We start from the raw sequence: 27,578 nt of genomic DNA on the forward strand, positions 1-27,578 counted from the left end.
ATGTGTAATATGCATACAAGATCTCTAAGATATTTAAAAAACATAAAATATATCATTAATAATCATGTGTTAAAATGATAATATTTTGAATGTATTGGGTTAAGTACATATGTTGTTAAAATTAAAACTACCCATTTCCTACTCTTTTTAATGTGGATATTAAACTTAAAATTACAGATATGATTTGCATTTATTTCTATCATTTTCCTTTTGGACAGTGCTGGTCTAGAACATGAGAAAACCAAATGGCAGCCTTTTATTTACAACCAGTCTTACAGTCTTGAATCACTATTAGTTCCATGTTCCTTTGGTATCGATAGTGTGAAGTTCCATTTTCACCACCAAATTTCATATGACTACTTAGGAAAATTTATTTTACGTTACTTGTTTATACTTTGGAGATCAATTATATACCTAATGTAGTTGATTTGAACAATATTATTATCTACATTAATACTTAAATGTACTGATTTTATTCAAAAGTAGAAATTATTTTTTTATGCTTTTGCATTTGTGATATAATACATTTTAGACAATAAAAGAAACCTCTCAATCAATACTCAGTGTGAAGTTGCACAGCCACATTTCTATAATGCACTTATTACTGGAAAATAAAAAATCACAGGATCTTTCATTTCCATATGACATTTTTGTTACATGTCACTTGATTTCCACATAGCAAGCTGGTTCTCTGAGATCTAATTTAGCTCTTCAAGCATTTATCAGGGTTACTTTTTGCCTATTTTGACAGCATCAAATTTAAAAACCAATAAAAGTAGGAAAAACCCAAACACTTTTAACCTAACGTAACCCTTCAACAAACAAACAAAGATAATAGCACCATATTGATAATTCTGTATTCTTCTGAAAATTGTTCTCTTGGGGGGTCCCTTTAAAATATTTGCATCTAGAATTGTGTAAAATCAATACTTAAAATTTATATCTCTTGTATGTTTGTATCTAGAAATTTAAATAATCTCTAATACAAACATGTAGATTATAATAAGGATTCTGCATTCCTTTCCATCAGGTAGTGATTACATAGGACATCAGCCTTTGATAGCCTGGCGCTGTATGTGATAATGACCCAGCACGTGGACCTAAAAGTAAAACGGGAAGTTGCATAAAGACATTTACAGTGAAAAACTTCTTGCTTATGTTAAATTTGACTTAAATATGGGTACATAATTTCCAATGAAATGATTTAGAAGAAATGCTGTCTCTTTAAAAATGTTTCCATTTTGATTTAAGTTAGGTCATTTTACCTATAATAAAAATTAAAATTTAACGTTTTGAGTTATGACTACATTTGAAAAATAAAGGGCAGAAATCCCTATTTAAACAATGGACTAAATGTGCTTTGTGAACTTTAAGTGGAATTGTTTTATTAATCTTTAAATGAAATTATTATCCTTTTACGAGTAAGACTCCCTTCCAAAAATTGAGAGATCAGACAATTGAGCTAACTTCACTAAACCATGATGATCCGTTGCAAGGCTGGGGGCCAATGGAGTTTATTTATGGGGAGAAGATTTTTACCAATATTTTAGCATATTGGAATGATTCTAACATTTATTGAAAGTGATATCAAGGTTTAGTATATGCTGATTGATACCATCATGACTATTATGATTCTGCAGAGATTAAAAACAATCAGGTTTTCTTGACTTTCTCTTAGAATTACTCATAGTAATTTATATTAAATTACTTTGAGGCTGAAAAATGATGTGATAATATTTTATCATCATAACCAACATTTTTCCTCTCTATTCAAAAGAACTTTTTAATCTGAATCCCAAGCAAATTAGTAAAATGCCTTGACAAATCAGGAAATCTTATGAAATTGTCATCAATGACTAAAGTTTTAACTAATTTCCTACATTCAAACTGTCTTTGCATTCTGAGAAACATTATTTGGGATATTTGGTGATTGATATGATCCAGATGATATCAGAGGTCACCTTCTTGATTACTAAATTAGAATGTTGACAAAATAAATAAAATTTTAAAAATAAGCAATAGATATTTGCTTTTCCATGCATTACTTTGCTAATAACTTTAATATCCAAAGGACCATTTCTAAGATACTTATTTTTATTATGTAAAGAATGTCTTAATTATACATATATTACTGTACACTCAGTTTCACTAGTTTTATGATTAAAACATATTTCATAGCATATATGTTCACATAATATGGTATGTTGTATTATTAAAAATTCTTAGACCCATGCTGACTTTCAAGTTAGAGAGTAGTAAATATGCCAAGTTCATTATTTTCTTTATGTAGTCCAAAGAAGAGATAAATCAATGACTTTACTTGTCACTCATATTTCATTCCTTCCATTAAAATTTACAGTAAAACAGTTTTTACAGTGCTTTCTTAGAAGTTTTTTTCTAAGAACTTTCCAGTTACTCACACCCTCTATCCACCTGAAATCTCAACCAGGTCATACCACCTTCTTGATTACCAAAGGCTCCTGTAATACCTGTATACTTTTCATAAGCTCTTTTCTTAGCCCTGAATTCTTCAACCTTTGTTTTTTTCCATTCTACTTCAAATGGCAGGATCTTTTTTGAGCAAACCCTGTAATGTTCTTTTATCTAGAGTTCTTGGCCGGAGTTCTCTGGACATGGGTGATGTTAAAGATAGGCACACCATACTCATTGGAAAATTCCAGACCTCAAGTATAATATCTCTAATTAAAGCTGGCAGTTGGACTGCTAAAACACCCCCTCTTGCCTTTCCCTCTGAAGAACAAGAGATTTCAATTAGAATGGAAAACATATACGCATAACCTTGCCAGGGAGCTCTAGGGCATTAAGGAACGTGTGAGTGGTTTTCCAAAAATATATTTGAAGAAATAAAGAAAACAACTGAATGTCTTATCTTTTTAAATCTTAAATATTAAAATTAGGAAGGATAAAAGTAAAATCAACAAAAATTGGTGGGTACAGATTGTTATATCCATCTATTACAGAGATATTTCTTAATCCCTCTTACCTCTTTGAAATAACCTTGCTTACTTCCTAATAAACTTTTTCAACTAATACCTGACTATATAGTCAAAGTTTGTTCCTCAGTATTGAGGCAATCCACTGTTATCTCAAATTATATAAAATTTATGGCTTTAAATAAAGTTGGGATGTAAAAATTCAGTAGGTATTTTTTCACATCTGTAAGCAAATTGCAGATAATCACAATTTTAGAAATAAAATTATTATTTCTTTGAATTTGTTTAAAAGAATATATTTTTACCATTGTTTGTTTGCCTACTACTCTTCTCATTATTATTTTATGAAAATATGAATATGATTCATTAGAATGGGAACTAAAGATTCTGAGATTTAAAGAAGTAAAAGCAAATTTAATAGGTAGACTCAGAAAATTTTTCTCTGATTTCCTGTCATTAGAATATTTAGCATTATGTTCCGTGAATTGTTGCTTATTTTTCTACTTAGATATACATGTGCAAAATATGTACATTCTTAGTTTATTTATGCCTATAGGTAGTCTTTTATAATTCCATCTTTGAACTAAAGTTCAAAATAAATTTATTATTTTTGAAACATAAAATAAAAATTTCAAAGAAATGTTCTGATTTTAGAAAACTATATTAAATCTTCTTGCTATTGTACTTTGAGGTATTCATTGAAAGAATATCTATGAAAGCACATTCTCTAAATCCTGTGCTAAATAAAAGCATAATTAGGTGTGTTAAAGAGAAAGACAGTGTCGTTTCAGAAATTGTGTTAAAAGAGCCACATAATCTCCTAGATAGGAAACATTTTCCAGGTTGCTAGATAGAAGTTCATGTAGTTCAAAAATTATTTAGTCATGGATCATACCATTAGATCAAGCCATTAGAAAGAGTATGAAGATAGCAATATAATGCTTTGTTTATTTAGATTTAACTACCAGAGCCTATATTATATCATTTCTATCTCTTGGCTAGAAGTAGAAAAAAGACAATTTAGTCTTAGCTAATTTCTAACAAATATGATATGAGATTTTTCAGAGGTTCTCACTCAGAAAATTAATAACCATATTTTAGTAACACCAAAACTTACTTAACATTTTCCTTTAAAAAAAGTGACTCAGTATCTGAGTGTTGCAATTGCAAATGAATTTGCTCTCTTCCTGTGGGAATACTGATGATGAGAGGGAGGATGTGATGAATCAAAATCATAAAAACTACCAGAATTCTACCTGGGCAGCATTAGTATGCAGTACTCTATGGAGACCCAAATACTCTATCACATTGTCTGAGAGAGCACAGAATCCAGTTTCCAATGGTGATTGAATTTGCTAATTAATTGCTAATTAATTTAGCAATTTGCTAATTAATTCTAAAAAGCACAGTCAATACTCACTGTATTATCTTGAAAATTTCATAAAATAATTTAGTCTTACCTTGATAAGCAGAACTATAGAGATACTATTAATATATAGTAATATATATTACATTGGTATGTATATATACTAGCATATATATTAGTAGAGGGAAGGGCTTATGACTACTTCCAACTTCTTGCCCGAGAAGATATAGTATCAGATTCTTTTATTACCTATTTCCGCTTGGTTGGGATGTCAAATTCATGAAATTTGATATAATGGCTTTATCTTGAACACTCCTATCTTGAGTACATAAAAATCCACATAAATTTATGTGCATATATTCCACTCTTGTAGTTCAAGATGACAAAGTTTATCATTTCCAGGCACAAGGCTTAGCACTTAGGTGGCATAAGAATGGATACTCTCTAGGAATAGTGAATGGTGAGTAAAGTTAAAATGGAAATTAGAAAGGTTTCCACGATATTATCACCTAGAAATATACATTAAAATAAATAAAATGGAATTTGATATGTACATCTGAAGTTCAGATCTGGGTTTATATTCCATATTATTTTTTATGCAAAAGATTTGTGGTCTATTAAGTATATTTTGAGTTCTAAATTTCATAGAATATTCTCATTTTACCTTGGATTTTCAGTATCCCACAGAACCACACAAAAGAGGACTGTGAGATATACTGGTTATTAAACCAAGAATGGTCTAGAACCAATTGAGAATAAAGCAGTGTAGGGACTAGGATTCCATTTAGGCCATCTGTTATTGTTGATGCTATATAAAGCACAGTTTAAAGGCATATATAAAGCACAGTAAAAAAAAAAGTGATTTTAGTCTGAAAGATAAAATTGTCCAGTTGTAGGAAAGGAATGGTTCAGGATTACAGGTTATATTCACACATTTTTAATGTTATTTGGATGTGGAGACAGAGTATTTCCTGTTTAGACAGTGAAGAGAGGTTCCATAGAGTCAATGGTGATTCAGTATGTAGGATGCCTTTCTAAGTACTAATAGTTTCAACAATAAAATGAATTACCTAATGAGTGGTGAGTTTTCATCATGGAAAAGATTTCTTAAATATATATAAACATATAATTATATAAATGTATAACAAACCTTTCTCACATATATTTAATTCCTATATATAATTTTAATATGTATATATTTAATACATTATGACACATAGCTAATATTTATTGAGGACTTACTATATGCTAGGCAATGTGCAGAGATCTTTGCCAGGCATAATGCTTTTAACTACTTTAAAAAATTCTACATTATAAGTATTATTTATGATTGACATTTTAGGGGATAAAATTGAGATTTAGAGAGAAGTAACTTGGCCAATATTACCCAGTTAGAAAGCAGTGGAGTTGGTTCTGCAGCAGAAAAAGATAGGTCTCTGCCAGAGATATTGAAGAAAACCTTTTTGTATTAAGTGAGAACTAGAAATAGATGTTTTCTAAGTCCCAGATAGGTTCATAGTAGAAACAGTTTTTTCCTAAATGTTTGAATGAAGACAGGCAAGAGAAAACACTGCATATTGAGTTTTTAGTTCTCCATATTTTTTGTCTATCTCTTCCACAATATCTACAAAAAAACCCCCAGATACACTGTAAATAGCAACTTAGTCAGTCTGGTCACTTTGGACAGTATGATGAGAATACTTGCAATTTAAAAATAAATATGTTTTCAGAGATTTTTTCTTTTTTCCTTTAATCAAGAATTCTCAAAATACCAACCTCTTGTGAGATAGATTTTACCTGAAATTGCACACACATTAATAATGAAGGGATGCACAACTGTTTGCTCTATCTTTCCCTGCTATTTTTGCATGTCACTTGCTTTCCTAAAATGAAAGCAAAACACATTTGCTTCTCTGGGTATGCTCATCACCTTCAAAGCTGTAACCATTTCTTTGCAGTGATCACTTTGTTTAGGTGTTAAATCAAACAATGGAAACTTTGGGTTTAACCCCAGTGAGACTTTCACATTGGAAAGAATCTCATGAGGAATTCTTAAGGTCACTGCCAAATTACAAGATGTAATTTGAAAAGTAAGTGAAGCAAAATTATATTGTGCTGCTATCTTAATGCCTTTTCCTATTTGCTCGCCCTCAATATCCCTTATTATTCTAGTTTTTGCCCCCTCCATGAGAATGACCTCTCTTTCTGACTTTTCAGCAAGAACGAGTGAGTAACCAAGTATGGTTCAAGAGAGAGACTTCACTTTCTTGCTTCACCCTTCCCCGTTTTGCCTCTCCCTGGGTTCCACTCTGCCCTGGCTTCCTGGTTTTAAGTTCTGGATGATACCTGGCAATAGCAGAGAGACCATTGTAATCTCACCTTGAATTCCAGATTTCTTTTGATTTTCAGTCTCTGGAGAAGTGTCAGCTTTTTAGTCATGTTGTTTATTTCATGTAGAACCATCCCATTTGGAAAGCCAGCATTTCATACCATTGTACAGCAACCATGTTTATGAGAATAAGACAAGGCTTCCTGTTCAGAAACATGCTCCTTTGATGGGAGTCAATGAAACTGAGCCGGCATATTCCAAAACATTCATTCTTGAACTGGCATTTCACTTCTGGAAACTTAATTCATCTTTATAAACAAGAGTAAATGTGTTTTATAAAAGGAACACTTTTGAGGTTGCTGGCAGTTCAGCTTTTCTCTATTGTTTTTTAAAATATGTATACAAAAAGATAAAAAGGAAACTGGTTTGCATGTTTCCCATATTAAGACTGTCTAGAGTAATTTACAATAAAAATCAGTAGGATCCTAGTAGATGAATGCAAATTAGACCTTTTAAATCAAGAACAAAATTAATCATTGAATATAATTGCTAAGTAATATTAATATTCATACATTAGATAGCATTGGGTAGCATTGTTAGTTTAGTAATATGGCAGAAAAGGGCCCTGCCAGTCTGTGTTCTCCCCTTTTTACTGTTTTAAAACACTAATGATTATTAGATTGGCCTCTCATTCAGTCAGTGAAAGGTCAGACTATTGCTCTATGGCATGGGTAGCCCAGTGTTTTCATTTATTTGTTGTTCTATTTCTGTGTTCTTGTTTATGTTCATTTCATTTTTGTTTTCAGTTGACATGTGGTCGGTAGGGTGCATCATGGGAGAAATGATAAAAGGTGCAGTGCTATTTCCTGGCACTGATCGTATCCTTCTTAGCAGCCGGTGGTATCTACGGGTGTCATTCTCGATTAATTCCCTTTGTCTCTAATGAAATACTGCTGATGGTACACATTCACTGCCCTTAGAGGGTTTCTGTGAGACTCCAATGTCAAATATTTACAAGTTGGCATTATGGTAGAGTAACTTTGTCTCCTAGCAAGATTTTATGTGAATAACATAGTATCAAAGAAGAGAGATTCAACATGATGTCAAAAAGTCATCCTTAATTCAGTCCTATCAAACTAATAACATTGATATACTCTTTATTGCTTTTTGTTGTTGTAGATGTTTCCAAATTAAGATGTATTCATAGTTAGATAATAAATAACAAAGTCTTTCAGTTTTAACACTGAAGATTGATACTTTTATATCATAACAAATATTCAGTTGGCATGGAAATCTTTAATCAGATTCATAGTTACCCGCAAATACAATTGGGTTATTTTAACATATATTCAGAAAGCATGCATGTGAGTTTCATTTTAAAATTGGTCACCCTCTTCTAAAATTCTTTTCTCATTCACTTTGTTTATTGGAATAATATCTCCAATTTCTTCTCTTATTTTCTCCATATTATTAACAAGTACAATAATTAAAACCTCACTAATTAATAATGATCATATAAAATATCTGAAGAAATACATTTAAATCACTTGTATAAGTAAGCAAATAATTAACAAGTAAATATTCCAGAGGCTTTGCAGTATTAAATAGATATGGATAGTATGTGATTACTATATGGATGTGTAATGGGTCCCATCTTAAGAATTAAAAATAACTCCCTTAAGTTAGTTAAATATCCCTCTACACTTACTGTCACTTATGCAATTGTTATGTCTTTATCCTACTAAAGATAAAACTTCTGCTTAAAAGATATAATTCAAATATAAAATTGAGCCTATAATAATGGGGCTTTAATGTCTAATTAGAGTAAATCAATTTGCTAATATAGAGTATCTATATCATATTATGATTAGCCATTGCCTTGTTTCTAATACCTATATAACAATTCTTATGTCTATAATGCAATGTGCAAACTTGAGGTTTTATATATATATATAAATGGAAATTACTGAATTAAGCACTCAATTTTTGTTGAATGAAAGCACTTGAAATGTTTCATTCAGACAAAAATAAAGCTACTGTTTTTACTCCTGACTATCCATGCTAAAACCTATTTTCTAGTCGTGTATGGGACACACTTTTTTAAAAAAATCTTTCTTTCTATATTATCATTTTGGCTTCTACATATACATTTTATTAAATGGCATCTATAATTTACCGCATTTAGTACTATTTGAAGGTATGTTGGCCTTGATAAAAACTAAATGACTTCTTATTTCTAATAAAACAGGGTTTTTAAATTCTCAATGAATTATAAACCCATGTTTTGCCTTTAGACATGAATGTGAAATAGTCCTTAAGTTTTGGCTAATTTTAGAGAATGATAAAAATAGACTCAATTTGTTAATGTCGTACTCTTTGCTTTTCTAGAAGTTTCTTGTGATTGAATAATTGATGACTGAAATGAGTATTTGCCTCCTGTAAATTAAAATGATTCTTTTACGTTACTATTCTTACATTTTGTATTAAAGAAAATCAAAACATATTTCCACAACTGAATTATTTAATACAGTTTAACATTTCTTAGAATTGTTTTCTGGGAGAAGTTGCTCTGGTATCATTTTTATAACTTGGGTTTAAAAATCTCTTAAATATAATGCTTTGGGCTCCTGATAATGTTGCAGGGCCAAGTTAGATGCCTTTGACATTTTGATATTGAGTCCTTTCTGGAGCTCTAGTATAGGCACTATTAAATAAAAATACTAGAATATTTTCTAGTATAGGCACGTTTGCGGACTCCTTAGAGGGTAAAGAGAAATCATTTTCTAAAGCGTGTCTTCTGAGGGTGGCCTGTGGCCTGTTAATGATTTCAAACATGTTGGTTAAAGTTCTAAATCAGTCTTTTTAAAGGAAACAAATGAAGAGCACTGAATATCACTGAGTTAACCTCTTAAAATGCAAGATAGCTTATTTTAAAAAGTTCTCCATTATTAGAAATGACTTATCTGAAGAGAAAAGAAACTTACCTATTAGTTAAATGAAGACTTTGACCTATGTTTATTGGCCATTGGTATTTTCTCCTTGGTAAAATGTCTTTTCTTAAATAGAAAAAGCCATTTTTTCTATTGTGTTATTTTTCCCCATGATTAGGAGGAGTTCTTTATTTCCTGATCTGGCACACAATCTTTGTCACTTTTACATGTTGCAAATATCTTCTCTCTGTATTTGGATTATTTTCCTGCTTTATTTTATAGTGATTTTAGAATTTGGCAATCTGTCTGTTTCTTTGGTTCACGCATTTTTCTGTCTTGAGAATCCTTTGGTGTCTTTATACTATTGGTAATTTTGCTATGCATGTTTTAAAGTCTAATCTTTTACATATCAGCCTTGAGCTCACTTGGAATTAATTTTTTGTGTGTGTTTGAAAGAAAGATCCACTTATTTTTTTACAATTCATTATTGACTAGCTTATTCTTTCTAGCTAGTTATAATGTTGTCTCTGTCATGTTTCCACATATTAGGGAGAAAAATGTTAAATTCTGGGCTCCATATACTACTGATAGTATTCCACTGATCTGTTTGCGTATCTCTGCACCACTAATACCGTCTCTTAGTGAATACAAATGTACACAATGCACTTATATGAGGTGGGGTAGATAACCCTCCTTTTCTGTCTCCTTTAGAAGTATCTTGACTATTAATGCACCATTGCTCTTCCATAAACATTTTAGAATTAGCTTGCTAACTTCTACAAAAAGAAACCCATTGGTATTAATGCTGGAATTATATTGAATTTAAAGTTCAATTTGTAGAAAATGCTATTTTAATTAAGACCATATAAAAAATCTTTCTTTTGAACATGCAAGGATCTTAGAACATATTAATTTAGATCATTGTTATCCCAACTTAAATATGCTATTGATGTTCAGTATTTTAGTTCCCCTTTTTTAAGGTTCATAAATTAATACTATTATAATTTCATTGCATACAGGTTGGGTTTGTTTAAATTCACCCTTTTGATTACCATTTTCTTGGCTTACCAATACTTCTTACTGTTTGGCTTTTTATTTTGAGAATATTTTGTTTCCTCCTGAATCACATCTTTGGGAAGTTACTTTAATGGAAACTTTGATAATAAGACTCTGTTTTTTATTGGGTTTCCTTACTTGACAGTTTAGTTAGCTATAGAATTTTATATTGAATGTTGTTTTCTTTCGTGTTTTAAAGATATTATTCTACTTGCTTTTTGTTCCCAATGTTGCTAGTGTATAACCAGCTGTCAGTGTAATAGTCATCTTGGGAGATAGTTTGTTCCTTGTCTTCATTTGGGACTTTTTTCTTGATCTTTAGGTATCTGCTGTTTTTCTACCATGTGATTAAGTGTGGATTTCTTTTTATTTATCTCCTTTGAGATTCATTGTTTCCTGGATTCCAACCTTTCTTCACTTACTGGAATTTCTCGGCTTTTGTTTCTTTGAATATTTTCTTTCCTTCATTCTTCATATTATCTTCACACAAAACTCTGATTGGACATAAATTTAAACATTCATTTGTTACACAATTTTTTTTGTTTTTTGAGTCAGAGTCTCACTCTGTTGCTTGGGCTAGAGTGCCATGGTGTCAGCTTAGCTCACAGCAACCTCAAAGTCCTGGGCTCAAGCGATCCTTCTGCCTCAGCCTCCTGAGTAGCTGGGACTACAGGCATGCACCACCATGTCCGGCTAATTTTTCCTATATATTTTTAGTTGGCCAATTAATTTCTTTCTCTTTTTAGTAGAGACGGGCTCTTGCTCTTGCTCAGGCTGGTTTCGAACTCCTGACCTTGAGCGATCCTCCCACCTCGGCCTCCCAGAGAGCTAGGATTACAGGCATGAGCCACTGCGCTCGGCCCACAAATATTTTTTGAGTACTACTATGTGCTGGGCACTTTTTGTTTTCAGAGATTTATCAGTAAACAAAACTGACAAAAATTCTTATCATCATGAAATTTATAAGAAAAGACACAGTATATTAGAAGGTGATAACAGCTGCAGGATAAGAAGGATCAAAGTGCTAGGATAGAGGGCAGGGATTGCCTCCTTCCTTTTTAAATTTAAACATCAAAGATTTAGTCGGCTATGCTTTGTATTGCTTTCCTGGCCTCATAGAAACTTGATTGCCCCTCCTTAAACTCCGTTGCATGTAGTGTTATACCCAGGAATGAATGTCACTTTCTAGAGATGTCTCACAGAACAGGGTACAGTGTCCCTAAACTTCCCTGAAGTATCACATAGATTCTATTTTTTCTGTTAGTGTGGGCTGTTTGCATTAACTCCTTTGTTTATAATTTTATTTACCAATTTGAAAAGAACTGGTATTTTTCAGCTTCTAAAATAGAGATTTCAAATTATATGATATCCAAGGCCTCTTTCATTTTCAAAATGCTATCACATGCAGATAGAGTCAGAATCTAGCATTTGAGGGTGACAGTATCATACAATTAGGAGAGGGTGCTATTTACAAAAAAGAATTAAAATCACATGTATAAAATTAGGTACAATGTCTTAAATGAGAGGCCCCAAAGATTAACCTTCCATAGCTTAATGAACATTCTGCCACCATGATACATATTTATATACCTTGGATTTGCTTATATGAGAAATAGCTCTCCATTTTAAAATTTAAAGTAAAGATAGATTATAATAAAAATAGATTTATAAAATGACATAGATAGTACTAAGATACATATGCACAGGCTTCAAATATCAGCCTTTGGATAGATATTCCATGTCCCATAGTATTAACATCACACTAGCAATGTGCTAATGCCAGTGTACACATAGCCTTTTACTTAATTTGCAGCTTTCAGTTTTTGATGTCTTTTGGCTTATAAAGGATCCTCTTCCTGTGCTCATTTATAATAAAAACAGATGTTAGTTGCAATTGTACATTAAGTCCCTTATTCATATTTCATGTTACCAGAATTTGAGGGGGATGTTTGAACAGAAAAGAGCACTTTCACATTAAAAAAAAACACCCTAAAAACCTTTTTAAAGGAACAAAACAACTCAAAATATAACTGTGAAAATCTAGGTCCAGAACTCTGTCATATGTATATATATTTCTATCCTTATCTTTACAGTTTTCCTCGGAAGTAAAAATTCTTTTAAGAACTGATTTTATCATGAAGAACTATAATTACTGAAATACATTGGCAAGTATTTTGAATTTTATATTGAATGGCTTTTGTACTTTCCAAGGGTGGTACTCTATGGGTAATAGCAATATATTTAATAATTTCAATTCCCTCATAGATGATGATAGGCTTAATCTTTCTCCCTCTATTGGGAGCCTATGTGTACCACTTACTATAATTTCCCCTGGACTTTTCAGGAAAGTGACATGGGGAAAAGAAATAAAGATTAGGATTTTTCTTTCCCTTAAATATTCCCAGTTGAATGACCCCCAAGTTTTCCATAGCAAATAGACGTGGAATAATCTTTTGGTGAATTTGAACCTATTCTAATTTGCGTCATAAAACTGAAGTATTTGAGTACTTTATTCTTACTTCTAGACTTAGTAACTCACAAGAAAGTCTTAATATATTCTACATTAGTATTTCTCAAAATATAATCCCAGGACCATCTGGATTATAATTACCATTGGTGTTTCTTATGATATTAGCCCAGACCTATAGACTGAGATTCTTGTAGATCAATGAATGAGAAGGGAAGGGGGATCTGTGTTAAGTTCCCTATGTTATGAATATTCAATTTTGGGAACCACAGTTTTATATTATGATGCCTAACCTGTGGCAGATGTACCTCCATTTCCTTATTGCACATTAATTGTAGACACTACTAATTGATCACAGCATTCTTTCTTAGAGAGCTAATGTAAAGCCACATAAAGTCGCATTCAACATTTTGCATAGGAGCTGGTTGGCTTGCAAGATAAAATATCCTCTCCTGGAACAATTCTATACAAACAATAGGCAATATTGTCTTTAGATATAGCTAAGAACATGGAGACTAACACTGATATCCTTTAAGTTGTGAATAGAGTTCAGAACATCGTTGCACAAGGATTGGATATAAGGCCTAAAGCAAAGTAGAAAGCAAGTAATAAAAAACAAAAACATGAGGGTATCAGTTCTGGAAATTACATTCATAATGACAAAAAGTAATCAGTGATAGAAGAAAACATAAAAAAGAAGATATAATAATTCAAAGGGTCCAACAGAATGAAGTCATTAAACAGCTCTTTATGATTACACTTAGTAGCTTCTGAAGGCTTAAATGTGCATAGCTTAAATTCTGTTCATAACTATGACTCAAAATATCCAGAAAAGGATAAGTCATATAAGGGGCCTGTGCAAAAATAAAGATTGACTTTTTCATACATTATGTTTAAGGCATTATTATTTTAGAAAGTTTCCCAACCAAGGAAGCTAAAGTAAGAGAAGTGTTTGAAATGTAAGTTCTTAGCCAACTGACATATTAACTGTAATAATTTTCAGTCTGAGGATTTCAGATACTCATCTTTGCTATTCACATTTACTTTGTTTTATTCTCCGAGTGCAATAGTATTTATTGAAGACCTTAGTACTCATTACATGTGCACATTATCTTGTCATCATACTCTACTTGTAAAATCAAACTTACACAATATAACTTTTTTATCTAGTGAATTTAGAATTATATGAGGAAATTTTCTGTCAAATAATTCTTAATGTCATTTTTCCATTTGTATCCAGTGCATTCGATAATTTATTCTGAGGGTGATACTTTCTGAAACAGTACATCAAAAATATAAAAATAAATGTTTATCTTTTTTGATAACTGCACAGGTCTAGGGTCTATCAAATAATTCAGATTCTTAGTCTATGTGGTAGGAAAATGATGACTTATGGGTATTCTAAAGCAAATCCTTTTATAAAAATAATTTTGGCCATTCTTTTTAAAAACAGGTTTACCATGTTATTAATATTTAACACTTACAAATCTAGTTAATATTTTATATATTTTTAAAAAGTATAATCATTATGGAAATCTGATGATTTTTCTCCTTTTAAAAATCACCTCACTTCTATATAAAATATTAATAAAATTATTTTTTTTATGGAAAAATGTTGACCCAATAACCTAGTGAAGGAGCCTCGGAGACAGTCTTTTAGAAAATTGCCTGTGACAAAACATAAAATCAATTTTACGGCCAAATTAAAACACATTTTTTAGCACATTAATTCCAAATTTGCTCTTTTCCTTATGGAAATACTTGGAACAAGCAGTGAACTTGGAAACAGCAAATATGACTTTCAGTCTTGGCTTATATTTGGTTAATTATGATTATAAGGAAAAATCATATGCTCAGCTAAGTCAGACCTAGTTGTTGGTGTTAGCGTCCTATGAACATCTAGAAAACAAGTACTTACCAGTTAAATGTATACATATTTATGGGAAGAAAAACTTGAAATAGATTGGTTAAAACAAAGGCACTGTTTTTTAAAGATGGCTATACTTTTTTTTTTCTTTTTTTCATATGAATGTTTATTTCATTGACAATAATAGTCTTTCCATTCTTCTTTTTGTAAACCATTGCATCAAAGACCACAATTGTGTTTTTATTTGAAAGCAATCTAAGCTAGGAAAGTACCCTGTGTCTTTAGACTAATTATGATTTATTAAAAGAAACGTTTTAACTATTCTTATTTAACAAACTCTAGAATATTTGACTCTCCTTAAACTTGACTGTAAAAATGCCATTTTTTTGTTTTGGGAATGCTACTTTTTTTTTTTCTTTTTGAGACAGAGTCTCGCTCTGTCACTGCAGGTGTAGTGCAATGGCTCACTATAGCTCACTGCAACCTCCAACACCTGGGCTCAAGCAGTCCTCCTGCCTCAACATCCTGAGTAGCTGGTACTACAGGTTCATGTCAGGACACCAGGATAATTTTTCTATTTTTAGTAGAGATGGGATCTCTCTTGCTCAGGCTGGTCTCGAACTACTGAGCTCAAGCAATCCTCCCACCTCAGCCTCCCAGAGTGCTAGGGTTAAAGGCATGAGCTATCAAGCCTGACTGGGAATGCTACTTTAAAAGCAATTAATTCTTTACTGAATAATTTTATAATTCTAGCTGAATGTAACTAGAATACAATAGTGTATTGGGATTATTTTGCCAATTTTGTTAAACGACTTCTTTACCGAAAATCTGACAGGTTTTTTTGCCTCTATTTTAAGTTCGACATCAAGGCTTTAGAGTTCTAAGAAATCTGACAAATGATCAAAACATGGATTGGTGGGGCATGGTAACCTAACTGTATTAAATAATAGGCTTCTTTTCATAATTTGCAATGACAAGCGCTTGAGTTTTATTTAACTATACTAATGTTTTCTATTTAAACATGTCTAAGTTGTTATAGCTTACCTACATCCATAGTATTAATGTGGATTTTTGTCTAAGAGTAATTTGTAACTCTAACCTTATATAGTGTTTGTTTTTATTTATAGTGATTCTGACTTACTACTATATTCTCATGCACATGGTTATTTAGATAAACTTTTATTGAAGCATGTTCTCGTTTAATTATGGCTACTATTTTGTAAAAGAATGTTCTCAGTTTTTCCTACCCTCATTTCATTTCTTAATAGTCCATAGTAATACATGTTTTCACTCCAATAACTGAAAAGATATATAGTAATTTAAGTTTTATTCAGCTAGATTATAAGGGAGGTTGAAGAGGATTTGTGAATTAATTTGATTTTACCTTTTTTCAATATCCTATCTATTCTATTTGCATTATATGCTTATTTTAGTTAATTTGTCAATATAGTTAATTTTGTCTTTCATCAGGACCATCAATCTTTTTTTAGTCCAAAGAAACTCAAGTAAGTAATATTATGGTAAGGGTCTTTGAACTGTCATACATGACATTAGTGGAAATGAATTAATTACCTTAACACAAAGGTATGATAATTATATTTATTAATTATATTAATTAATTTTATGATATAATTAAAATTATAAATAATTTAAAAATATAAATTAGAATTAAAATATCACTACCATGTGTCATTATATTCTTTCTTCTAAATCACATGATTATATAGAAGTTTATCTCAATGTAAGAGATTCTTCTTGTGTTATTTGAATAACTTTTCATCTTTACAACTCAAAGACTATTTCATGATATCCTATTTTGTTAAATAATTCTAGTTCCTCAAAAGTATGTAAGTTCCAAAGGTGAATTTAAACTTCCAAGAGGATTCATTGCCCAACAATTCTGATTTATATATTTTTGTTCTTTATTGCTTATTAAACTCCACTTCTGTCGACTGTTTAGGATTCTGAGAAGAGTTAGCTTCCTAACTATTGAAAGTCAAAAGCTAGTGGTCTGCACTTCCTTTTTCCCTTAACGATTCAATTCTCAGATATTGACCAGTGGAATAAGGTAATTGAACAACTAGGAACACCATGTCCAGAATTCATGAAGAAATTGCAACCCACAGTAAGAAACTATGTGGAGAATCGGCCCAAGTATGCGGGACTCACCTTCCCCAAGCTCTTTCCGGATTCCCTCTTCCCCGCTGACTCTGAGCACAATAAACTCAAAGGTATGCCCTTCAGGGGTGACTTGGGAACCACTGTGCTAAACAGGTGATGGGCTAAACAAGCACACAGTGTTGATCTTTCTCTCTTTCTCATTTTTTCTTTTATTTTTAGTTGACATGTAATAATTGTACATATTTATGGGATGCAAAATGATATCTTAATACATGTATATGATGTGTAATGGTCAAATCAAGGTAATTAGCATACCCATCACCTCAATCACTTATCATTTCTTTAACTTGAACTACTTCAAATTAAGGAGAGGTATTTATTAAAAGATTTTTCTTACAAATGGGAGTAATCAAAGATGTTTGAATTGTCTGGATATTCAGAGGAAGGGTAAGTGTGTGACAGTAGTGTGGGTTAACTATCTCATGGAGGTCTATTTAGAATTTTAAAATTATTTTTAAGTTTAATTCTAAAATACAAAAATAATATACATTGAAATCATTGTTCCAGTCCTTTTTATTACTTAGAAAATATTTTTGAGACAAGTTTTTAATTGTAAAATCTTGGAGATGCAGGTGTCTGAGTTTCTTTTATTTGTTTTTATAAAGTACTTAATGACTAACTTTTCATTTTAGAGTAGTAAATGAGACTACATATTTTTTACTGAATATAAACACTTCCATTAATAAGTAATTGAATATTTTCACTGTTTTACTTTCAAATAAGTTGAGTAACAATATTGATGTAGGATATTTCTTATTTCTCTTAAAACCTCATTTTATATACAATTTTATATATTTTTAGAGATTAAAATTAATGTATCTTTAAATAGTGTTATTAAGTAAACATACTTACTGATTATTACCATATAATTTCATAACTTTACTGCTCACAACCATAAAATAATCATGATAACATGTATATAATATAGAGTTTTTCATTAGTGTTTGGTGTAGCATTGGACTGGCTTCAGTCTCTAGCTACTTGATTTCACCAAATTATGATTCCATTGATTAAAAATGCCTGATGATTAGAGAATGTTAAAATAAAATTCAGTAGTTGAATATTTCTATCACATCAATTCCTCACGTTGTTTTTTGGTACATCAGAAATTTGTACTACGTGATCTCTTGAGTTAATTTGAATACTCAAATTCTAATAATTTCATTGCACGAATGGGAATATAAAACATACACATTGATTAACTTCAAGCAGCCATCCACACATTTTTTTCAACATCATTCATTTGCATTTCCCATGTTCTTTATCCTATTTTCACACAGATTTCCCAAGCAGATTACTTTGCCTATACAGATTTTCTGGGTTGATGAATTTTGCCTAGAAATCTAAATAAATGATTATACTCATATAATCATAGCATTATGGCCCATAAAGAACCCCAAATGAAGCCTTAGATTTAGAGACACATGTAAAATGCATTTCCTTTTCCAACACATCAAGAAATTTACCTAATATTTGGAGGGAAGATATGATTGGATTCTTTGTCTTCTTAGTTCTCTCTCCATTCAACAAATTTCCTTACTAAAATAAAAATCTCACTACTTGTTTTTCTCATTCATTGTTTCAGCTAGCCAAGCCAGGGACTTGTTGTCAAAGATGCTAGTGATTGACCCAGCGAAAAGGATATCAGTGGATGACGCCTTACAGCACCCCTACATCAACGTCTGGTATGACCCTGCTGAGGTGGAGGCGGTAAGGCATCCGCTTCTTATACTCTCCTTCCACAGACAGATTGTAGCTCATGGTGAAAACTGAATAGGACTAGAAGCCAAAAGAACACACTAGCAACTTCCATAACATTTGTAAGTCAAAAGCCTATTACCTGCTCCTCGAAAGGTTATTTTCGTTAGCCTGCGTTTCTTTTTCAGGACTTCCTATGAGAAGGGGTGATGTGGTCCAGCAAGCCCTAGATTTCCATGACACACTACCATTTGCTTTTAGTTAATTTCCAACACTTATGTTTCCTGCTGGGTTTAACCATCACCCTCTCCTAATGCAAGCTTAGTGGTAGAAAACATAGTAGAGGACAAGTTGCTTTGCTTCTGTTTCCTTGATAGTCTGGATCCCTTGATACCTGCCATTAGTAAAATGTGGCACTTAAGAACATTTCAATTAGAAAGCTTTTATCAGACCACTGATGCCTTGTGAAGCCTGGAGTGAACTAGATGAGAAAAAGTGGTGAGTTATTGCAATAAGGACATTAATTCAGGTTGATTCTAAATTGGATATCACAGTATGATGTATCTCCATGTCTTAAATCTAGGCACAGTTTAAGAATCTTCTCAGAAGCATAACTTTTTATTTTAATAATGTTTTCCAACTATTTGATAGCTTCTATCAATCTCTTTCTTTATCTTTACTTTCTTCTGTGTGGAGCCAGGGCAGAGGGGCACCGCTGCTGTCATGTGTGTTCTCTAGGCCTCCTGATGAGAATTTCCTTTCCTTGCTGCCTTTACATGCTCCTGTCAGCAATGCGACCTTCTCCCATAAGCACCAGCATCTTCTCAAACTCTTAAAATACCTGTGCTAAATTATCTCATTTTCTTTTACATAATACCTCCAGATGTATTTGTTTGAATTTGTTCTTAATCTTCTGTTTGAAATTCTGTTTGTTTTTCTGTACCCCCAGGGTATTCTTGCTGGAGAATATTTTTGCTTTCTTTCAGTTTCTTTATCTCTCCTTCATCATGTGCTTGTCCACATCAGAGGTGCTAGATTCAAACTTATGTAATTCTTCACTAGAGACCTACGGTATGAAAGATGGCAGTGAGACCTAGGTACAATTGAACTTGATAGACACAATATTCAACAAGCTCCTCTTCATAATGTATCCCAATCCTTAAGCATTCAAAGACTTCAGAGAAAACATTTAAATAATAAATGAGTCTCCCAAGTGTGCAAACTGAGGTGTAGTCATCTGACATGACATTTTCTTAAGATTTGCTCTCTTAATCAGTTCTGCAATGATGTTGAAATTTCAGTTTGCTTCAACTTAATTCTTAGTCACTTTGATTTGATTCCTACAAACTAAAATCCCCACAATTAAATACTTCTGAGTTTAATGATAATGTTCTTAAAACTAATATATTCTTACAACTGAAATATAGAACCTCTTTCAGTCTCACACTTGGGATATACTGTCAAAGATTTCTTGGAATAGAATAAAGGAAGGAAATAAGTAAGAGAAAGTGTGATGTATATGTATATAAAAATTAAGTATAAGAATTTTATCTCTGATAAAATTCAAAAAATATTTTAGGTTATTTTGATAAAAATTGTAGATAAATACAAATTATTTGAAATTGTTGTTCCTCACTTATTTTCATAGTTTTAATTCATGTGGCATATTTATTTTTTCTTACAACTAATTTAATGCTTGTAATCTGTTTTTAATGGATTGTGGCCTCGAGTTTAATTAGAGTCATAGAGTCTGCATTTGAAATTCATTCATAATTATGCTGCCTATAAAAGAGACAGTTGCTTAGAATCTATAACAACATATTACAAAAGAGTAACAAGGAGTTTTAAAATTTATTTTACATTTTTATGAAAATTTTTTTGTATAATAAAAAGATAAAATTTAGGAGCCTTTTTCATTAACCATTTCAATATTATGCAATGGATAGCAACAAGACAAGGACATATGAATTTTTAAGGAAGGATCTGATAGAGCCTGAAGGTCTAGGAGCAGAGATCAGTTAATACATAGGAGGGCAAGCAAGTATTTGACATGTAGACTGGGATCATTGATTATACAAGGGTAAACATATCTTACATCTAGACATGTTGCAGTGAATAGGTTGGAATCCTGATCCTGGGGCCAGAATAGTTTATTAATCTATGAAGTATTAATATATTACAGAGGTCACAACTAGGAAGAGACAGAACCTGAAGGTTCTAGAAGCAGCAGTCAGCTAGGCTTTCTGCAATATCCTTAGAATTAGTGCCTTTGTTACTGCATATGGACATGCATTTAAAATAAAATGACCTTTCTTTATGGACACATGGTGCAAAGCTTGAATGAAAGTGATATGTCTTTTGCCAGGGCTGACAAAAACTGTTTTGCAAAATAAACTCTGGCGTCTACAATCCAAATAAATGGAAGTATCAAAAAATCAGAATTTTCACAATTACAAGTCATCAAAGAAATCCAAGCTCAAACAGCTTTCGAGTAACTCACATGATGTTAGGGAAAGAAGGAAATTCATGGATAAGAGGGAAGAACAATAAATTTCAGTGGAAGGAAATAGAGGCAAGTGGACAGGGGATAAAGGAGAAACTGTGAGAATGTGATGTTTATAGGAAAAGTAGGAAAGAGTAGAGAAATACTATGTGCACTAACCTGTTAATCAAGCTACAAAGCTATCTTATCACATTTCCCAAACTACCAAAATACCGAAATCAGAAGAGAAGAGCACGTGAATGTTGTCGTAACTCTACGAAGAAAAATTAATCATGTACACATGGACTTGAAAATTTTAAAAATTGGATGTCAACTCAAGAGTGATCTATTTGTACTGCATAAAGATTTTGAAGTGACAACTGCTCAAATTATTAGCAAGTTCTTATTCAAATAATGTTCAGAGTAACAAAGTATGGGTCCAAAATAGAGCATACAAATCACATTTAATATCAACACTTTTTCACGAAACAATTAGAAGGTGCTCCAACCTTAGTTCAGTGTTCATCAACAGAGCAAATATATTACACACAAATCCAATGTACTGAGTTGTTTGTATCTTCCTAGGTATGAAAGATGATTTAGCTTTAAATTTCTGCTGTGCTCATTACTAGCTCATCTTGGTCAAATTTCTTAACCGTTCTGCAAGTCAGTTTTCTTAACCAATAAAGTTCTTGTTTTTTTTTATCATATTTACTGCATAGCGTTCAGAGAATTTAAAGAGTTAACATACATAAAGTGCTTAGTACAGTACATGATGGTCAGAATCACATAAATTATTATTTTCATTATTATTACTGTTATGACTTTTACTTGCATAGTTTTACTACCTTTTAATATTTAGAAAAGATAGATGAATCTGGTGGAAAAGACTAGCTGGCCAAGAAACTGCAGAAATACAGAAATACTGTATGTCATTTTTTTTTTTAATAATCACTGGAAATGATCTAGTTCCTACACATGATTTTAGGTCCGTTTGTTTTGTTTTCTGCTGATGTATACCCACCTCTACTTTGCCAGTAGAAGAGAATCCAGTGCCATCTATTTGAATCCGTAATACATTCATAAAACAACATGGTAAAGGATAGGCTGATAAATATATTCAATTGTAAATGTATTCAATATATTCTGCTAGGCTCAATATATATAAATTTAGGAAAGATAAGGAAAAAATATGAGTTACAATGAATATAACCTTGATGCGTTTAATATTCAAACAGTTCAGTACATGTCTACATTTTGGAGAAAAACAACTGAATAAACTATACATATGCTTGCTTCAAATATTTTATAATCTTTTTATTAAGTTTAGCACTGTGAATTAAACATGAAATATCTGGAAGAAATGATTTAAATGAGTTATTAATGAAAACAACTCTTTGTACAGACTCTATCTCTCCCATCGGGAGGAACGAGGATTGAAGTCTTTGTCATTGACATTCTGCTTTGATGAGTAATATCAAAAGCTTAGGGCATGTCCTCAAGTCAGTTTCTGAATATTAAATCCATTTTAAGTTCTGTAACTACTGTTTTTGTTTCCTGATTTTCCCCACATGATATGGAGATATGTTTAATACAGTTAGTAGACATTATTTTTTGTTTACCTGAGAAGAAAGTCAGTTTGCATATGAAGTTAATTATATAAAATTTAATAGTAACTATCAAACTATAGAAAATACTTATTAAATATTTAAATAAACATCAACTGTAGAACTTGAGTGATTTAAGGATTTTTAATAGAAATTTGAGAATTTTTATAAAAGAAGAAAAACTTTATTTTATTAAAATAATAAGAACTAGTTTCTTTTAATATTTCATGGGTAGAAAAAGCCTCTATTGCCTTTTATTAATAGAGAAGAGAACTTAACAGAGCCTATCACTCTCAATATGGCCTTAGATCAGGGGTCCTCAAACTTTGAAAACAGGGGGACAGTTCTCTGTCCCTCAGAGGGATTGGACTATCGTTGGAGGGCCGGACTATAGTTTAAAAAAAAACTATGAACAAATTCCTATGCACACTGCACATATCTTACTTTGAAGTAAAAAAACAAATGGGCAAAAATACCCGCATGTGGCCTGCGGGCTGTAGTTTGAGGACGCCTGGCTTAGATTATACTGCTAGTTTGTTTCTTGATGCTATATATATGAACTACGTTCTCTCTTTATTTTTTAGTAAAAAAATTTCCCTTTTTATTTTTTTTAGATTTTTTTGAATCATTTTTATTGATTACTTTGGATTTCAATTGGGAAAGCTTGTAGAGTTTTTTTCTTTCATATTTACAACTAGACAGTGCTGTATTTGATAAAGCACATCAATTGAATTTTCTCAGGGAAGCCATATTTGGAGCTTTTATAAAAGAAATTATTTTCAAAAAGATTTCTAAGATTATTTCTAGCATTTTAGAAATGTAAAACAAAAATTAGATCTAAGTTATCCTAAATGTTTCCACAAGTAGGACGAACTACCCCATTTCACAGCAAGGAAGAGAATCATTAACATTGCTATCTGAGATATTTAAGATGTTAGTGATTTCATTTTCATAATATGTTATACTATTTTTTGTGTATTTTAAATTTGATAGTCTCAGTATTTCCCAAATGCTCATCACTGGTTTGGTCTATGACCTCTGTGCAGGTCACAGGTGACCTTTTGTTTTCAGGCCGTAGAAGGACAAAGAGGTTACTGCGTGATGTTGTAACGTGAAATATTATTATTATCTCCCCATTCTAAAATTGCCATAATTTAAATTCTGTTTTTCTAAATGTTCCTTATGAATTCTTTTAAATATGATTTGTTCTACTCACATGAAGTTAACAAACTGGCCGAATTCCTCCCTCAGCTGTTCTCTCCATCTGTCCTGACACAAGAACTACCTCTTGGAGTCTTAGGATTTCTTATTATCGCAGCATGCATCATGCTGTGGAAAAGCTTGTGCCACCCATGGCACACTTAATTTGAGAAATAGTTTACTGCCATCTATCTGTCATGGCAGACTCTTTTAAGGTGGAGTTGAACTCTAAGTTGGTTTGTTAGATTCAGAATGTATAATACATAAATTTAGAAATAAAGAGGAAGAAATGTGAGCAACAGTGGATATGAATTTGATGCACTCTAATCATAATTATAGAAAGAGCAATTCATATTTTGTGGCTTTCATTTGCTTGGCGAGATTTAAATCAATGTCTCTAATTCCTAATATCTGCCATTTGTGGAATTCTGAATTTCCATCTGTTTATGCTGATGTATTCTTTCAGCAGCAAAATGTGAGCAATTTACTAATTGACTTCTAGAGAAAATATAACTCCAGTACATTTTGCATGCCAGTGCCTCAGCTGTTAAAGTGAAGATATATTTTGAATCATATTTGGATTGTTTTGTTGCCATGTATTATGCTGGTGGGAACTTGTCAAAATGTTTGTTGTAGATAGAGTTAGCCACCTGCTTTTAGGGGCCCTTCTCTCTGTGTGACTTATAACTGGAATATGTACTTCACTGAAACACTAATTCATTTGTCCCTATTTTTAGCAAATTCTTTTCTTGATTTCAATTCAAAAGATATTCAGAATTCACTGAACATATAAAGGTCTCAGGTGTCAAAAGCTGGAATGGTTGAATTGTTTTATTGACTAGTAAAGTCTGTGCTTCAGATTCTCTTTTAATATATTAACCTGAGCACTTTAGACCATCAGTGTTGTTAATCTCTTGAATAGACCACTGAGAGAACATTATTTTAAAACAGGAGGAGGGAACAGAAATTATTTTTCTAGAACATTCCACATATGATGCTCTCTGAAATGCTGAGTTACAGCTTAGGTGTCCTGTCAGGTTCTTCCAAATATATGATATTATTTCTTCTCTCCTAGGTGATATTTTAGATAGTGTGACATCTACCTATTTAATTCAGAGTAGTAGACTGATGGTGTATTTTCTTTTCTTTTCTTTTTATTTATTTATTTTTTTGAGACAGAGTCTCACTCTGTTGCCCGGGCTAGAGTGCCGTGGCATCAGCCTCACTCACAGCAACCTCAAACTCCTGGGCTCAAGAGATTCTTCTGCCTCAGCCTCCCGAGTAGCTGGAACTATAGGCATGTACCACCATGCCTGCCTAATTTTTTCTATATATATTTTTTCTTAGTTGGCCAATTAATTTCTTTTTCTATTTTTTTTTTTTTTTTTTTTTTAGTAGAGACAGGGTCTTGCTCTTAGGCTGGTTTTGAACTCTTGACCTTGAGCAATCCACCATCCCCAGCCTCCCAGAGTGCTAGGATTACAGGCGTGAGCCACCGCGCCTGGCCCTATTTTATTTTCTTATGTTTCATCCTGGAAAGAAAGAAGTTATCCAATTGTGGCATCTGTCTAGGATGTAATCCATAAACCATGGGAGAAAAAAATAAGCAACGTTTTCCCCTTTTAGTGTTGCTCCTAAGAGATAAGCAGAGAAATCAAGTGAGAACTTTGAATTTGACAGAACTAAGGTGTTTTGTCAGTTAAAATTTACCAAATTTTATACTAAGAGGAAGAATAAAAAGGGGAAAAGAATAGAATTAGGTTAAGAGAGAATCTCTGTCAGACAGCTTTTCCTTGAGGCAAATAGAGGCCATAAAATTGGCTGATTTCTAGGAAACATAACTCCTTTGGTGATTAGCATTCTTGCCCTGTTTGACTGCCTGTAATATTGCTCCAATAATCAAACCAGACTTAAATTTTTTGCCATTCATAACAGAATCTTCTTTTAACCACTATATATATAAGATCCAGGGCAGCTCTAAAGCATTCCTACCCATCTTCTTATCATTGTGAGTGTTTTCAGTGTAGAACCTTTATTCATAAAGAAAGTGATACTGCTCTTCAGAAGTGATGTTGTTTTTCTCATTCTAGGATAGGGGGGAAGCATACTCAGAAAGGATAATCCCTAATGATAGTGAAAATGAGTGCATTATCTTGTGAAAACAAACAGTTATTAAACACTGTATGGTGTTTCTGTTGACTTATTTTTAGCCTCACACGAAAACTATAGAGATAAAGTCAGAATGTCATCAAAACTGTAAATAGACCAAAGTCTATAGATTGGAAGTTGAATAGCTACAAAAAACTCAGAAAAAGGCTAGACAGGAAGTATTCTTAGGTGCTAAATCATGGTAACCTTCAGATTTAGGGAAAAGGCTGAATCTGAACATTTTCTTCCCAAGTGTAGAACCACTGCTTAGGCCCTAGGGCATCCGTTATATGTGAGGAGAAGGTAGAATAGATTCACCCGACGATGAGACAGAATATTGAAAAGGTTACACTCCCTTTTTACAAGTCTATTAAAAGTTTATGGTCTTTCCCAGAGTATGTGCTATAATAAAATTATTATGTCCCTTTCTAATGGCAAGGAGCTTGTAAGAATGATAAAAACCACTTCCATAATTTTCTGGAGGTTTAATATGAGACTCACAGGGTCATTTGTGGAATAGTGGCCCACAATATCATGTGAAAGAGAATGAAATTTATTGCTTATAAAAAATGTCCCCAATCGATAACCAAAGGAAACTTCGCACAGTTTCTAATCCCAGGGAGAATCTGATTTCTACCATCAGGTGCGTTTTGAAGGCTGAACTTCACTTGTGTTTCTCTATAAAAAAGTGAGAGATAAAATAGCTATGCCTCGGGGACTTTTTGCGAATATTTCTTATCTCCTGTGTGTGCTGTTTTGGGCTAAGTTCAGCAGAAAGCATTTTTGATGACTTTGTTTCATGGCATCTGTGCCAGATTGCTGCTGCTTAGTACAGCAGTCTGTCACCATGTCTTTTTCTGAAGTAGGCTTGCTCACACTCTTGCTCCACTGCTGTGTGACTCCTGTTGAATCACAAACAAGAGTTTATTCCCACCCAGAATTCTTACACACACACTCACAGAGAAGTTCTTAAATAATAAGTAGCTCTCCCATGAATGGGAGGCTTAGCTACAATCTAAGAAAAAAACGTGGCTTGCAAGGACTCAATTTAAAATATGGTCACATATAATCTATCTTTCCCAAACCAAGATGCTCTAGGCAATGGGAGAAGACCAAAAGCTACAGAATGTAGAAACCAAGGTCATGACATGGGAAAACAGTAGAGAACAATGGAAACCACTTAGAGTCAAAAACTAGACCTAGACTTGAGGTCTCATCACATCTTGGACAGGTCCACTCCATTGATTCACCTAAATTTTACTGTGCTTCAATTATACATTGCCATTGAGGATT

The 27,578-nt window shown here is 32.3% G+C and overlaps 1 protein-coding gene across 8 annotated transcripts in view; it reads left to right on the top strand.

Moving 5' to 3' along the window:
• MAPK10 (mitogen-activated protein kinase 10) overlaps positions 1–27,578 on the top strand; it is a 311,726-nt gene that overhangs the window by 263,356 nt on the left and 20,792 nt on the right. For 7 of the 8 annotated variants that reach the window (XM_075998722.1, XM_012752063.3, XM_012752068.3 and 4 more), the window contains 2 exons: positions 17,018–17,200; positions 18,736–18,860. In XM_075998722.1, the coding sequence (XP_075854837.1) occupies positions 17,018–17,200; positions 18,736–18,860 (308 nt within the window). Of the gene's footprint in view, positions 1–7,455; positions 7,528–17,017; positions 17,201–18,735; positions 18,861–27,578 lie in introns of all 8 variants that reach the window. The other variant, XM_075998720.1, reaches the window with a different exon arrangement.

This window comes from Microcebus murinus, chromosome 29, assembly GCF_040939455.1.
Source record: "Microcebus murinus isolate Inina chromosome 29, M.murinus_Inina_mat1.0, whole genome shotgun sequence".
Taxonomy (NCBI): domain Eukaryota; kingdom Metazoa; phylum Chordata; class Mammalia; order Primates; family Cheirogaleidae; genus Microcebus; species Microcebus murinus.